The sequence below is a fragment of the Desmodus rotundus genome, chromosome 2 (genome assembly GCF_022682495.2).
Source record: "Desmodus rotundus isolate HL8 chromosome 2, HLdesRot8A.1, whole genome shotgun sequence".
NCBI classification, from domain to species: Eukaryota; Metazoa; Chordata; class Mammalia; order Chiroptera; family Phyllostomidae; genus Desmodus; species Desmodus rotundus.
Window position 1 is genome coordinate 177,391,664 of NC_071388.1, and position 17,140 is coordinate 177,408,803.

Below are 17,140 nucleotides of genomic sequence, written 5' to 3' on the forward strand. Positions count from 1 at the left end.
TTTGTCCACTCAAATGGAAGTAATCATATTTTTTAGTATGTAATTTACAGCCTGATAAAAAACAGGTAGCTTACATGGTGAAAAAGATAGTCCTGTCCTCTGGTATCCACATTATATAACGTATTAGTTGCCTTGGACTGCCATAACAAAGTATCACAGTCTGTCTTAATATAAAATTATTTCTCACAGTACTAAAAGGCTGGAAGTTCAAGATCAAGGTGCTGGCAAGTTCAGTTGCTCCAGAACCCTCTTTCTTTGGCTAGCAAACAACACAGCCCTCTGTGCTGCATCCCTGGTGCATTTTGCTCTTCTTATAAAAACACCAGTCCTATTGGATTAGGGCTCTACCTTTATGGCCTCATTCAACTTAATTTCCTCCTTAAAGGCCTTATCTCTGAATACAGTCAAATTGGGGTTAGGGTTTCAACATATGAATTGTTGGGGGCGGGTATGGAGGGTGAACAATACAATGCTTTATATTTAGAAAGAAATGAGACCAAAAGAATGGTTTCATATCTCAGATGCAATCAACTAATAAAAGAGAATCATATTCATAAGAAATTAAAGGGGGTGAGAAGGGAAATTAGAAAGGAAAAAACATAAATACGTAGAAGTTTCATTCTGTCACATTTTAGAAATATTTTTAAGTTTGGAGGATTGGTGTAAGTTTGCATTTTTGTTTCCCCAAGATAATGAATGACTCACTTTTCCTTCTGTTGCTTCAAATTTTTTAGCCACAGTACCCATAATCATGCTGTGTTTTTTTTGTCCAAAATGCACTTTGTCCCATCCTTTCAAGTTTAACTCCTGCTCATGTTTCATGGTCAACTCAAATGCTATCCAATTCACAAAGCCCATTTTGATCTTCTCTCTCTCTAAACTTCAGTAATTTACCCATATTATATTTATGGTGCTTTCATAAAATGATAATATTCTATTATGGTAATTCTATAATTTCTTAAATGCATTGCCCAACTAAATTATATATTCTTAGATCAAATAACATTTGAATATGATAATCTAGTGAAATAGAAATAGCAAAAAACATCTGACAAACACCATCCAAGTTAATTCATTCTATAAATGGGCATTTTCTAAGAGAATACTGGTCCATGGAACAACATCTCAAAAGGAGAGGAAAGGACTTCTGGCGCTGACCAAGCTGGGTTAAGCACATTTAAACCTATGTCTTCCACTGATTAGCTCTGGGTAAAATACAAAAAGCAACTACCTGCAGAAAGAAAATAACAGTTGAATAGGAGGGAAGTTAAAACTTCAGGAACAAGCAATAAGGAGGTGGTGAGTTTCCTGGGTGGGTGTTTTTCTTGCTATCTGCTAGCTTTGATCTGAGAAAGCCTGGTAGGGGAACTGCAGCAGGCACAGGTAGCAAAAACTCTCACTTGAGGACTGAGACAACTGTGTGAGCCAGACAATGTGAAGGGAAATCATGTTTTGTTTTTTGCTCTTTGTTCTCTTCTTTACCTGTCCCCAGGTAAGCTCCGTGTCACCATGGAGAACTATGTTACCATGGCAGCAGCAGTGATGGTGCAGTCACCTAAAACACTGAGGGAAAACCCACCTCTGTGGATAGCAGACTGGGCATAGGGGCCTCTGTTGTGCAGAGACTGCAAGGGAAGATTAGCCAGGGAAGAGCAGCCTTAAATGACACACCAGGTCAGATGAACTTAGTTGATATATTCAGATCATTGCATCCCAAAGCATCAGAATATACATTTTTTTCAAGTGCACATGGAACATTTCCTAGGATAGACCACGTATTAGGACAAAAACAGGTCTCAATAAATTTAAGCAGCTTGAAATCATATCAAGCATCTTCTCTAACCACAACAGCCTGAAACTAGAAATCAATTACAAGAAAAAACTGAAAAACACACAAACACATGCAGGCTAAATAACATGGTCCTAAACAATAGATGGCTTAACAGTGAGTTCAAGAAGAAATGAGAAGTTACCTTGGGACAAATAAAAAGGAACACACAACAGCCCAAAGCCTATGGGACACAGTGAAAGCTGTCCCGGGAGGGAAATTCATAGCATTACGAACCTATCTCCAGACGCAAGAAAAATCTCAAAAAAACAGTCTTACGCTACACCTAAAGGAACTAGAAAAAGAACAACAAAAAAGCCCAAAGTGAGTAGAAAGAAGGAAATAATAAAGATTAGAGCAGAAATAAATGACAGAGAGACTAAAGAAAATAATACAAAAGATCTATGAAACCAAGAGCTCGTCTTCAAAAAGCTAATTAAGATTGACAAACCTCTAACCAGATTCATAAAGAAAAAAAGAGAGAGAGAGAACCCATATAAATAAAATCAGAGATGAAAGAGGACAAGTAACTATGGACATCAAAGAAATACAAAGGATGGTAAGAAAATATTATGAACACCTACATGGCAACAAATGGAACAACCAGGACAAAATGAATAAATTCCAACAAACATACAGTCTTCACACACTGAATCAGAAAATCTGAGCTGACCAATTATAATTAATGAAATAGAAGGAAAAAAAAAAAACCTCCCAGTGAACAAAAGTTGTGGATTGAATGGGTCCACAGGTCAATTTTACTAAACATTCAAATAACTAACCCCTACCCTTGTCAAACTATTCCAAAAAATTCAAGAGGAGCAAAGACTCCTAAACTCATTTTATGATGCCAGCATTATCCTAATTCCAAAACCAAATAAAGACACTACAAAAAAGAAAAACATTATAAGTAAATATCCCTGATGAACATAGATGCAAAAATCCTCAACAAAATATTATCAATCTGGATCTAGCAATACATTAAGAAAATCATACACAATGATCAAGTGGGATTGGGATGCAAGGTTGGTACAATATTTGCAAATCAGTTAATGTGATATACCACATAAACAAATGAAAAGATGAAAATCACATGATCACATCAATAGATGCAGAAAAAGCATTTGATAAAATCTAGCACCAATTTATGATAAAAACTCTCAGTAAGGTGGGCGTAGAGGGAACATACCTCAACATCATAAAGGCCATATATGACAAACCCACAGACAAATCATACTCAATGGGCAAAAACTACAAGTATTTCCCTTAAGATCGGGAAGAAGACTAGGATGTCCACTTTCACCTCTCTTATTCAACATAGTACTGGAGGTCCTAGCCACAGCAGTCAGACAACAGGAAGAAATAAAAGACATCTAAACTGTAAAGGAAGAAGTAAAGCTCTCATTATTTGCAGATGACATGATACTCTATATAGAGAACCCTAATGACTCCACTAAAAAACTACTAGAACTATTAAAAGAATTCAGTAAAGTAGCAGGATAAAAAATCAATATTCAGAAATTGGTTGCACTTCTATATTCCAGTATGGCCAATTAGTATATAACAAAGGGGGCGAGAGCATATAAGGAGGGGTATTTAAACATGGTGCTGGTACAACTGGACATCTACATGCAAAAAATGAAACCAGACCACCTCCTTACACCTCATACAAGAATAGTATCAAAATGGATTAAAGGCTTAAGTGTAAGACTTAAAACCATAAAAATCCTAGAAAAAAAACAGGCAGTAAAATCTGAAATGTTTCTTGCCTTGGCTGGTGTGGCTCAGTGGACTGAGCACTGGCCTGTGAACCAACGGGTGGCTGGTTTGATTCCCAGTTAGGGTACTTGCCTGGGTTGTGGGCCAGGTCCCCACTTGGGGGTGTGTGAGAGGCAACCAATCGGTGTTTCTCTCACACACTGATGTTTCTCTCCTTCCCTCCCCCTCTCTCTAAAAATAAACAAATAAAATCTTAAAAAAAAATGGGTAGAGGATCTGAGCAGACATTTCTTCAAAGAGAACATACAGATGACCAATAGACATATGAAACAATGCTCAATGTCATTAATTGTCAGAGAAATGCAAATTAAAACAGTGAGTTATCACCTCATATCTATCAGAATGGCCATCATCAATAAATCCACAAATGACAAGTGTTGGCGAGGCTGTGGAGAAAAGGTAACCCTCATGCACTGTTGGTGGGAATGCAGATTGGTGCAGCTACTACAGAAAACAGTATGGAATTTCCTCAAAAGATTAAAAATGGATCTGCCTTACGTACGGTCTAGTGATTCCACTTCGAGCAATATATCCAAAGAAACCCAAGACACTAATTCAAAAGAATATGTTCACTGCAGTGGATCTTACAATAGCCAAGCTATGCACGCAACACAAGTGTCCATGAATAGACAAGTGGATTAACAAGTTGTGGTGCATACACATAGCGCAATGTCACTCAGCTTCAACAAAATGCAATGTTACTACTTGCGCCAGAATGGGTGGACCTAGAGGGTGCTATGCTCAGTGAAATAAGTCAGAGAAAGACAAATGCCATATGATTTCACTTACATGTAGAATCTAAAGAATAAAACAAAGTTGAAACAGACTCACAGATACAGAGAGCGAACTGGTGGTAACCGGGGGGAGGATGAAAAAGGTGGACTAAGAAAGCAAAAATTTGTACTTACGAAATAGTCACAAGGAAGAAAGCAAAGCATAGGAAATACAGTCAATAATATTTTGATAACTATTGTATGGTGCCAGTTGGGTGTACTGGAAATATCGAAGGAAACACTATGTAAAGTATATGATTGTCTAACCACTAAGCTGTACACCCAAAACCAGTACATAATTTTTAAAAACCTATTACATGTCAGATTAATAACAATTTAAGTCTGACTAAAACATGTGTGCATGAAAGCAGAAAAATGGGAAAGTGTGCATAGTTGGTGGGCTTTATTGATATAACCATTTTGGAAAATAAAGTACTATCCTGACAAATTAAAAAAAACCTGGTGCATTTCAGAGTTTTGCTATTTTCTCATTTATAACACGCACATAAAATAAATAAAAACAGACAAGGAGTGGTGGGTGTGCCTCTCAGTTATGGTTGCCGCTGAAATAAACCTAAATGATCAGATCCCATAGAAATGAAAAAGATGTTTTTGACAAGCAGAGTTATGTTAGTTATAGGTCTGACTACTTAACAAGTTGTTAAACCATTGTAATACTTTCCCCATGAAATGTTCAGATACAATCCAATTCCATTTAATGTCATCACTAGCCCTTGAAATTCTAATTAGCCAAGGAACTTCAGGTGTCAATAGTTCCAAAAGTTACTTACATTCCAACTTATCCATATTTTAGAGGTTTTTTTCAGCTTCCCTAAGTAATTGACTCCTCACTCAGCTGAGGCAGCGTGTGAACAGTGCTTAACACAGAATTAGGTCCTTAGCAAGTGCTCAGTGTCAGGTATTACCATTGCCAAGCGAGTATCCCTAAGAATGGGAGAATGTGCCCTGCAATTAAATAGAATGCTTATCTGGTACTTAATAATCACATCAAATAACAATCACCTTAAAAATAATTACCCTAAACCTATTTACTGAAACCTCTCCTATAAGATTACCAAAATACTTTCACAAAATAGGCCAAGAATGAAAAGTGTTGGTTTTTTCTTAGTAAAATTGCTAACATAACTTCCGGTTAATATTTCAACATTTTTACAAACAAATGACAAAAAATCTAGGGGATACAACTCATCAACACCATTTTCTACCTCATTTCTCTGAAATGTGGGCCTGTTGTCTTGCAAAATAATCACAAAAAGGAATCTTAAAAGCAGAAATATTCACCAACTGTTCTACTATTAGTGGAATATGACTGGACCCAAAAGAAAAGTTACATTTATCTGCTAGCAAATAAGAAGCAATTTAGTTTCCGATGGATATAATGCTTATAATGTCTTGCTAGATGGAACAAAGTTACATAAATTGCAAACCACAACAATAAAGACCTGATTACCACTACACGGGACATGACCAACTACATTCACAAGTGTCTGGGAAGAGCAAAGCATTATTTTCTGAGAGGGAAACAATATCGACAACAGTATCAACAATAGCAAACATCTAACTGTTCTTTAGGCTGAAGTTCATTGGTCTGGTTGGGCAAAAGTAGAAGGTAAATGTTCACTAGAGTTTTAATTTGTGGAATAATCTTCTTAAATACCACATACAAAAAGTTTAATAATTAATTTTCATATGTAGTGGTTAACTCTATTTTTAAAATTCACATGCCTCAACCATTTTTACTTCAAATGAAGTACTATCATCTCAATTACTTTGGGAGACTAAAAACTGACCAAAATAGTGGGTGACATAGAACTGAACATTTCCTTCTGACCCAGGTACTGGGAACTTGAGAATGACAGACAGTCATTGATCGTCCTCACACTGGGGCAGGCTGAAGGTCTTAGCTTCCAGGAGGTGCGACCTGGGGTAATGGTGAGGCTGGGTGAGCCTCCAGTATTCTCCGAGCCCAGTGTCCCTAATGTTTACCTACTAACGAGGAAATTCTGAGATTAGCAGCCATGGTTGTAAAAGCTGGAATCAGCCCACGACCCACAAGTGTATCCACATCATTTAGGCTAGTCCCACACCCGGACGGGACATCCAAAACCATCAGCACCAACAACCCACTGCTGTAACTCTCATTGACCTGCAGTACAAAACCCTCAGAAGAAAAATTCTGGACTCCATTTACTTATGGTAGGGTTTTGCTCTATTGCTAAATAGCGATTTAAAATTAAGTAAGCAATCTGGGTTTTTTGGTTTATTTACCATGGTCTCTAATATTCAACTATTCCAATATTAATAGGAGAAGGGCGTGATTACTCAAATTTAATTATTATTTTTTTTAATTATATTTTACTGATTATGCTATTACAGTTGTCCCAATTCTGTTCCTTTTCCCCCCTCCCCCTAGCTCCCCCACGCCCTCAGGCAATCCCCACACCATTGTCCATGTCCATGAGCCATGTATATACGAGCTACTCTATTTCATATGCTGTACTTTACATCCCCATGACTATTCAGTAACTACAAATTTGTATTTCTTAATCCCTTTACCTTTTTCACCCATCCTCCCAACACCCCTCCCATCTCGCAACCATCAAAACATTCTCTGTATCTATGATTCTGTTTATGTTCTGCTTCTTTACTTATTTTATTTTTTAGATTCATTTGCTGATAGATATGTATTTATTGGCATTTTATTGTTCAAATATTTTATCTTCTTTTTCTCAAATAAGCCCCTTTAACGTTCCATATAATAATAGTTTGGTGACTATGAACTCCCTTTTTCTTGTCTGGGAGGTTGTTTATCTGCCCTCAATTCTAAATTATACCTTTGCTGGATAGAGTAATCTTGGTTGTAGGACCTTGCTTTTCATCACTTTGGATATTTCTTGCCAATCCCTTCTAGCCTGCAAAGATTCTTTGAGAAATCAGCTGACAGTCCTATGGGAATGTCCTTGTAGGTAACTAACTGCTTTTCTCTTGATGCTTTTAAGATTCTCCCTTTATCTTTAACTTTTGGCATTTTAACTATGATGTGTCTTGGTGTGGGCCTCTTTAGGTTCATTTTGTTTGGGACTCTCTACACTACCTGGACTTGTATGTCTATATCCTTCACCACGTTAGGGAAGTCTTCTGTCATTATTTTTTCAAATAAGTTTCCAATTACTTGTTGTCTCTTTTCTTTTTCCATCACCCCCATGATGTAGATGTTAGTACACTTGAAGTTGTCACAGAGGCAATTTAGATAATTAAGCAAAAATTTTCTTCAATACTGTCAAAGTTTACCAGTTGTAATTGTTTAAAAAGCTGCACAGATAAATAAATGTACTGATTAATAGAGATCATTTGTGAGAAAAATATTTTTCTTACATTATGATGATTCCATTATCAATGGAAAATGAGTCAGAAGGTAACCCAGCAATATTCCAGGTTCGAATTGTCACTGCTTCTCCCAGGATACTCATAAGAGAATAATCATCAGAGCAGGGAATACCTCCTCTTTTGCACAGTTTTGTCCACTCCCTGGTTTGGTTCTTTAAGACATACACAGAAAGATTAAAAAATGTTAGAGGTTACTAAATGAATACTTTGTAAACTCTGTGATTATTGAGTTTATTCAATGAATCTTCATTCATCGAGTCAACAAACACTTGTTGAAATCCTACCTAAAAAATGATGTGTGTTTATCAGATTTTTTCAAATAAATTATAGCTTAGAATGTCCACTATGTATTCAAATGAAAATTAATTATATCCAATGTTAAGATAAAGTTTAGATAGATCACTTAATAATAAAGCCAGAATTTTGTATCTGGAAACTGCCAGCTGTTACTTCAAAGCTTCACCTGACAAAGTAGTTGGGGATCGCCACGTTTTTCTACATATTTTCTTTACATTACAAATAGCCAGCTAACTTAATATGAAATTATCATATAAAAGTAAATCCATTTCATGTTATGCAACTTTGGCAAGAATATTATAGAAATGATGTTGTGTTCTTCTCATTGCATTCCATTAATGGTACATGATTTCAAATTGTTCACTTACTGATAATATTAATTTTCATCACTGGATGATGGTGTTGCCTGCCAGGCTTCTGTCTCATAATTACATGATCTTGGGTGTGATTAAAGCTTCCCTGGGTGGTGGGACACAACACTAAAACACCTGGACAGATGAGAGGCAGAACTCTTTGCTACAGGTCCAAATGAGAGAAGCTGCCCCACAGGAGGGTGCACCTGGACACAGGGTAGCAGCAACAAGGTGGAAGTGCAGGAGGCAGTTCATGTATGACGAGCTAGGCTTCATGTGCTCCCTGGGTATTGAGTATTTAGGGTAATTCCACAGACACAACTAAGAAGGGGTAGTCCCTGGGTATCAGGTAGCTGGGGGCCTCTGGAAGGTATGTGCCTACTATAACCTTGGAATGCCTGATGAGGGAAATGGTTGTGGTGAGGGCTTAGCAAACTGCCCACAATAGGGAATTCAGAGTTTTTAATCATAATTCAAAAGTGAGTTAAGACAGTGCTTATGAAATACTGTATTATTCCACTAAGTTGCTCTTTTCCCTTTCCCTTTGTAGTTAATAAGCATTTTGTGGAAAGATATCTGTACCTATGTAAACATTCTGAGTTTTGTCAGGCATTCGTTTAAAAAATTTACTACTTTGTGTCAGGATAGACTTATCTTTTCCTGTTTTCGTCTCTTTTTATAGTTGAGATATAACTCACATATAAATAGTAGTTTCAGGTGTGCAATATAGTGACTTGATATTTGTATATATTGGTGAAATGATCACCACAAATCCTAGTTAACATCTGTCACCATACAGAGTCACAATCTTTTTCTTATAATGAGAACTTTCTAAGTTCACTCGCTTAGCAACTTTCCCATGTACGAACTATAGTCACCATGCCGTACATTACCTCCCCATGACCTATTGATTTTACAGTTGGAAGCTCATACCTATTGACTCCTTTCACCCATTTTTCCCACATCTTTTTTATTTTATTTAATGAGCTATATATATTACTATTGTTATTTATTGATGATCTGGCTGGTGGGAGTGCTTTTAAGCTAAATTCTACATCCTTTTGACATGCTGCTCTCATTCTTTGGGCTCTTTCTCACTTTTGTTCACGAAAAAACAAAACAAAACTTGAGACTTATAGTCAAGTCTCGCTAAATAAGGATAATCGTCCTATTTTAACTTCAGCTCATTGTCAACCTTAATGCCACCAGCAAAGTCCCTTTGCCATGTAATGTAACGTATTCACAGGTATAATAACACTAGAGGGCAAACACTGGGGACAAAAATCTTGCCTCTCACGAGTACTTAATAACGACCACTTGGCTTTTTGTTTGGTTTGGTTGTAGGGAGGAGGGGCGGATAGGATTTCCAGCTTGTATTCTCCCTCCTAGTTATCAGTGCCTGTTGGCATAGTTCCTGTCATCAAGCTATAGGTCGACCTACATGCTTCTGGGGGAGGTCTGTGGGTGTTCTCAGACACAGCTTGATGCTGGAGAAGGCGTGGCAGCCAATGATATGGGGAAAAAGAGAAACTGAAAGCCAATTTATGGCTTTGTGGAATGCTGTTTACAGTTGACAGGTATAGTGTGTTATCACAGATGAACTCTGGATTAAAGTTTTAAGTGACCCAATTATATGTCTTTAAGGGTGTAGCAGCAGAGAATAATTGAAATGAACTGAAATGAGGGGCTCTGAACAGGCATCTCAAAACACAAGCCATGGGCCTTGGTGGTAATCAGGTGGTAAGACAGATGGTGGAAATGAAAAACTAACCATTAAGGGGGCCACCTTCGTGCAAGTATTCACCAGCACCAAGACAGTTTGACTTTGATTATTGGCAGGGAAAAGGTCACTTAGAAAATTCAACTTGACTGAATTCCAGGGCTTGTATCCTTACAAAACTGTCGGATTCTGTTTTGCAACTGGCATGGGCATTGCAGTTGAAGTGCTGTGGGCCCAGTTATCTTAGGAGAACTGAAGTTTTCTACGGTTTGGTTTGTTTGTTTGTTGTTGTTGCTTTTAAGAAGAAACTAGCAAACGGTTTGGTGAAGAATTGACAAGTACTCAGATTCGAGCTTGGAGGGAGGGAAATGTAGCTGTTTATGGAAGGTTCTTGGTATCCTGAGCCTTTGGTGTTAGGAAAAAAACAGGGTTATTGTAACATCTTTTTGTCTTAGTTGGGTTTCCCAGAAGCAGACTCCGAGAGGAAGATTTATGTGAAAAGATTTATGAAAGGAGGGATGCTAGAGGAAGCAGGACAAGAACCGGAAGAATCCAGTTAAAGGTGGGGGCCAGCCAGTTCTGCAGCAGATGGCTCTGTCTGGATCCTACAGGGGTGTAAGTTATTCCTCGGAGTCGTCCCACCAGAGGGAAGGGAGGCAGGTGCCTAGGCTGTCAAGTCTGCTGGTCATTCTTGAAGGCCTGAGTCAGATGGAAGTAAATTCCCAGGCAGTTCTAGCTCTCCAAGTGCTGGGCAAGTGGGTTCTACGAACCCAAGGGAAGTGTCCCAAAAAAGCGACACACGTGCTGGTTTTTGAACGCGAAAGCACAGGAGGTCGGGAGGACACCTGGGCAGAACACTGCAGTTGCCAGTGTAACGGTATGTTCAGAATGGAACAGGCCTAGTGCTCGCTTCGGCAGCACCTATACTAAAATTAGAGTGGAGCAGGAAACCCTTGATGGGGTGTAAACGGCCAGCTGCCCTGACCCAAGAGAAACAAAAGAAAGAAGATCCTGGAGTGGGACCCAAAGAATGAATTCACGGGAAGAAACAGTTACATTAGAGACTCATTAAGAAAAGTGAAAGCCTAGGCACAGTGAAGCAAGAGATAAAATGCCTTTAAGCTTTCGTGTTGATAAGATGAGATGTGATTTTGTGCCTTCCTGAATCAGGGTGGGGACAGTGGATATGAGATCACAGAGGGAGCTATGAGCTTGGTTGTATCTTGACTGTCGCTTTGCTCTGTCAGTGAATTCCAAGGTCTCAGTTCTGGACTTCATGGCTTCCTTGAAGCATTTGTGCGGGGGTGTGACTGGCAGCCCCATTCTGGTAAAAGCAGGTGGGTAACTGTGAAGTCAGCAAGACACGCTGCCCTGGCATGAGTCTGTTAGAGGGGGTTGGGCTGGGAGCAGTGGCACTGGCTGGTATACTTTCAGGATGGCCCTGGACCGCAAAGCAGGAGCCAGCGCAAACTCCTGGGAACCAACAGAGAGGGTAAGGGTGGCTGCAGCTACTCCGTTCGCTGTTCCACATTGATGTAGAAGAGGAGAAAGAGTGCCTAATTAAGAGTTTGGGTGACTTCAAGTCTCATTTCTGCCCTGTCGTTAATCAGCTGTATGGCTCTGAGCAATTCTCTTAAGTTTTACAAGCCTCAGTCTCTGAAATCATCACACAAACAAATCTATTACTAGGTAAATAGTGTCATGTTAAATTTGAACTACCTGAACTACAAATGTTAGTGCCATAACCACAGACCAACAGTCATTCAAAGATACACATGAATACACGAAACTAAGAACATAGAGGTTGTGCACTAGGACAAGGGCTACCAGAACCCCAAAGACTAAAGATAGAAGCACTATCTGTGTGATGATTGTAAACACATTCAGTATAAATAAATAAATAAATAAATAAAACTAAAACAGTGGCCACCAAGAATCCTGCTTAAGAGAAAGTCCTGGAATTAAGTGAGGTTCAGCTGAGACCACAAGCAAGCAAATGCTTTATAAAATGATAGAGTTGTTATCATTTTGTTGTTCTCTCCTTGCTTGACAACAGAAGCTATTGCCAAATGTTTTAGTTTTCTTCCTTCTCTTTATTCTCATCACCCTCTTTTCCTTTTAATTATTTTAATTTTTCTAAATCTCTCCTCTCGCTTCAATCGGGCCATGTTCAGGGTTGGATTCTAGTTCAATTTTCCTAAGACAGATGAAGGATCTGCTGGGTTTTGTTCACAAAGGGATGGAAAAGTGGAAGAACTCAGGGAGAAGAAATAGGGTTCAGAGTTGGGTCAAGGAGAAAACTGAGGTGGGATCTGATAAAGGGATGGGAATTGAAAACAGGGAACTTGGTCTTTGTTTTCCAAGGAAAAAAAGTCACTTATCAATTGGGTTTCAGGCAAGCTATTTCCTCCCCTGAAGTTTCACTCTCTGAAGAGATTTGGAAATGATATATTATTGGAATTCACGAGGATTAGTTGATAAAACACACACACAATACTGATACCTTTGTATTTGTTTAGGAACTAAAATTTTATCATTGGGGTCTACCATTTCACGTTAGATTTTTTAAGTAGATCTTTTGTTTCTAAAACAGATTTCAGATGAGAATTTATATAGCTAATTCAGAGAATAAGTTGAATGCACAACCAGAAATCAAGTACATTTTGCTTCTCACATTTAACACAACAAACAAACATCCCTAAGATTAATGTTCGTTGTCATGGGAGGGTCCAATAGAGACCTTACAAATCGACTAGTATCTCTTACCTGCCGATAGTTGGAGGTAAAGGCCCCCAGGTAAGCGACAACTCCCGCGGAAATGAGGATATCACCTGTCAGGTTGACATACAACAGCCCCAACTCCAGAGCTGTTTGGCTCCATCGCGTTTTCTCTCCCCCAAGGCCTCCAATCAACTGCTCGGCTCGTTCTAGCTTTTTGCTGCACAAGTCAACCTCAAAAGTGAAAGTAAATTTTTATCAACATCCACGAGCAAAATGAGTCTTAAAATTCTGTAAGCTTTTAACCTTAGAGATAAATTAATTTTTTATTTTATTTTATTTTTTAAATATTTTATTGATTATGCTGTTAGTTGTCCCATTTTCCCTCCTCTATTCCCCTCCGCCCTGCATAACCCCTCCCACCTACATTCCCCCCTTTAGTTCATGTCCATGGATCCTACATATAAGTTCTTTGGCTTCTACATTTCCTATACTATTCTTAACCTCCCCCTGTCTATTTTCTACCTAACATTTATGCTACTTATTCTCTGTAACTTTTCCCCCTCTCTCCCCCTCCCACTCCCCTGCTGATAACCTTCCATGTGATCTCCATTTCTGTGATTCTTTCCTGTTCTAGTTGTTTGCTTAGTTTGCTTTTGTTTTTGTTTTAGGTGTGGTTGTTAATAACTGTGAGTTTGCTGTCATTTTTACTGTTCATATTTTTTATCTTCTTTTGCTTAGATAAATCCCTTTAACATTTCATATAATAAGGGCTTGGTGATGATGAACTCCTTTAACTTGACCTTATCTGGGAAGCGCTTTATCTGCCCTTTCATTCTAAATGATAGCTTTGCTGGATAGAGCAATCTTGGATTTAGGTCCTTGCCTTTCATGACTTGGAATACTTCTTTCCAGCCCCTTCTTGCCTGCACAGTTTCTTTTGAGAAAGCAGCTGACAGTCCTATGGGAACTCCTTTGTAGGTAACTGTCTCCTTTTCTCTTGTGGCTTTTAAGATTCTCTCCTTATCTTTAATCTTGGGTAATGTAATTTATGATGTGCCTTGGTGTGTTCCTCCTTGGATCCAGCTTCTTTGGGACTCTCTGAGCTTCCTGGACTTCCTGGAAGTCTATTTCCTTTGTCAGACTGGGAAAGTTCTCCTTCATTATTTGTTCAAGTAAGTTTTCAATTTCTTGCTCTTCCTCTTCTCCTTCTGGTACCCCTATGATTAGGATGTTGGAATGTTTAAAGATCTCCTGGAGGTTCCTAAGCCTCTTCTCATTTTTTTGAATTCTTGTTTCTTCATTCTTTTCTGGTTGAATGTTTCTTTCTTCCTTCTGGTCCACACCATTGATTTGAATCCCAGTTTCCTTCCCGTCACTGTTGGTTCCCTGTACATTTTCCTTTACTTCGCTCAGCATAGCCTTCATTTTTTCATCTAATTTGTGACCAAATTCAACCAATTCTGTGAGCTTCTTGATTACCAGTGTTTTGAACTGTGCATCTGATAGGTTGGCTATCTCTTCATGGCTTAGTTGTATTTTTTCTGGAGCTTTGATCTGTTCTTTCATTTGGGCCATTTTTTTTTTGTCTTGGGGTGCCTGAGCCACGAAAGGTTAAGTGCCTAAGGCAGGTTATGCTGATGCTCCCAACTGTCGCAGAACGTGCAGGTAAAAATGCTGGAAGAACCTGTCCCCCTGTAAAAAGTCTACCCGCATCCACACAACTGCAGTTCCTTGGAAGAAAGTACATTCTCGATGGAAGGGATTACTGCTCTTGTCTTCCCAAGTTTTCTGCCTGCCGCATTCCTTCCCTCCCGAGATAAATAATTTTTTTAAATACAAACTTCTAATTAGGATTTTTTTAACTCTCTAAAAGAAAAATGTGAGATACCTCATTATGCATACTGGGAAATTCATAATGCTTTAGAATTTTTTCATAAAAAATGTCTAATACAATTTAGGAAATCGTATTTATCATACAATGCTAACATAGCTCTATTTAAGGGAACAACCTACAGTATGAGACGCTAAAAGTTAAGTAAGTAATAAAGGGCATTCTCTTGCAAATATAGATGTTCTCCTTCCATTCTAATAATCTAAGTGCATTTTATTTTAAATATTCTGTGAACATTTTTTACTCATTTAACTTATAGTTGATTTGGTCATTTTAAAGGTTAAATGTTTAAAAGTTTTAATAATTTATGCTTACTCACAGAGTGCAACTTTCAAGTTGTTACACCGTGTCAGCCTACTCACGACGCTTGCTGTCAACCTTAAATCAGGGCGGTAGTCAAGAGCTGAGAGCCTGCTTTGCGCACAAGACTGTTAGCCGAATTTGGTTATATATAATTAAGTAATGTGATTAAAAAAATAAAAAGGGTAATTAGGAAGGTAGCAAACTTGGGAGAAAGCCATTTCAACCCATGCAATAGCGATATTCTAGTAGAATACCTGAATATTTTGATTTAATTTTAAGTGATTTAACATCTTTATTTTTGGAAGAAGACAAGAATAAGTAGAGTTTATCTTAAAGTTTAAAATTAAATAATTCACATGAAAAAAAGAAGTAAATAATTGATCAAAATAGAGACATTTATATTATTTTGTAGTAAGAATTTGGCTTATATTTTTAATGCTATTAATATTTACATTAAATAATTGTTTTTAGATTAAAACATATAAAATACTGCATCAGTTTATTTAAGATAGGTTTAAAAAAGCAAAAGGTATTTAATTGGTAATATTTTTAATACTTCCTAAATTTAAAATTTTTCATTTTTAATTTTCCTTTTTCTAATAGTTTTTGTCTTCCTAGTTTCTTTCTTCATCCATTATTCTTGGAATGATGTTGAAATGTTAAATCAGGTCTTGGACTATAATAAAGTTGTCATCAGAAACTAGTGAGTAAAAATATTTTAGCTAAAATTCCTCCTCCTAAAGCAAATTTTTAGTAAACATATATACATATATTCATTTTATATTACCACAATTTTTAACACTTTATTTTGAAAAAATTAATAGAAACTTCAAACACACAGCAGAGTTGAAACGTTAAGAGTCAGCAACAACACACTGCTGTATTATTCAATTAAAACTGATCACTAGTAAATCATGCCCAACAGGTCGCATTTCTAAGTATTAATACCATGTCGCTTATCTGTACAAATACAGAATATGTGCACATATCCTACAGACGGAAGCGGTGTGGCACTGTGGGAAAGAGCACGGTACCACACTTTTAGAGTCAGATTGCCTGGATTCAGATCTCAGCCTTAATGCTTAGAGGTTGACAATGGACAATCTGCCCAACTCTTCCATGCTTTCGTTTCTACACAAAGGTACAAAGATGATGTCCCTCAGAAGGCTGCTGTGGGAACAGATGAGATAAATACATACTGTTCTTAGAACAACGCTTTGCACGTAATAAGCACACAACAAATTGTGACTGTTACAAATTATTTTGACTTTTTTTCTAGAACAAAATCAGACTTTAGCAGTTAATTTTTGTAAACAGTATCGCTATATAAATCAGAGCAATGTTTTTAGTCTTAAAAACATTTTCAGTGGACACAGTATTCATTGTTCTGGGTATTGCGTCCTAATCACAGCTTTGCCATGAACTCTTAAACAACCTAGGTCAATTAACATTTTGATTGTCCATTTCCTTACCTGTAACATGATGTATAATTTAAATAATCTAGCTCAATATTTTAAAATATAAAGTAGAGATGACTGGCAATTTTTTTCTTTTGTTGGGGGTGGACGGAAGGGCCAGAAGGTAAACATTTTAGGCTCTGGGACCAAAGAGGTAAAATTGAGGATATTATATAGGTACTTATATAACCATTTAATACTTAATTGTTTAAAAATGTCAAAACCATGATGAGCTTGTGGGCCATAAAAATAGGTAATGTTGGATTTGGCCTGTGGGTCACAGCTTACCAATTCCTGAGCAGCAGGAAAAGAGGCTTGCTGGGTAATATGCTAACATGAACATTGTTTCTATTTACAATAATTGACAATTTGCCCATATTTGCCTATATCATCCTATACCTGATTTTCCAAGTCAGCCTTCTTTTCTTTATTTAGTTCAAGCGTGTTCTGAAGCTTGGCCAGCTTGTCCTGAACCTCACGCAGGGCTGCCTGCTTTTTTCTAAGACCATCCATGGCAATTTTCAGCTCCCCTTCAGCTGCAGCCAGTTTGATCTTTTTAGGAGCTACTATTTTTGCAACTCTGCAAAAAAGGAAAATTGGGAAATGAAAT

General features: G+C 37.7%; 1 protein-coding gene across 6 annotated transcripts in view; it reads right to left on the reverse strand.

Moving 5' to 3' along the window:
• DNAH7 (dynein axonemal heavy chain 7) overlaps positions 1 to 17,140 on the reverse strand; it is a 222,195-nt gene that overhangs the window by 65,736 nt on the left and 139,319 nt on the right. For all 6 annotated transcript variants that reach the window (XM_045198088.3, XM_045198089.2, XM_053918888.2 and 3 more), the window contains 3 exons: positions 16,930 to 17,110; positions 12,925 to 13,110; positions 7,777 to 7,940 (listed from right to left, as the gene is read on the reverse strand). In XM_045198088.3, the coding sequence (XP_045054023.2) occupies positions 7,777 to 7,940; positions 12,925 to 13,110; positions 16,930 to 17,110 (531 nt within the window). The remainder of the gene's footprint in view (positions 1 to 7,776; positions 7,941 to 12,924; positions 13,111 to 16,929; positions 17,111 to 17,140) is intronic.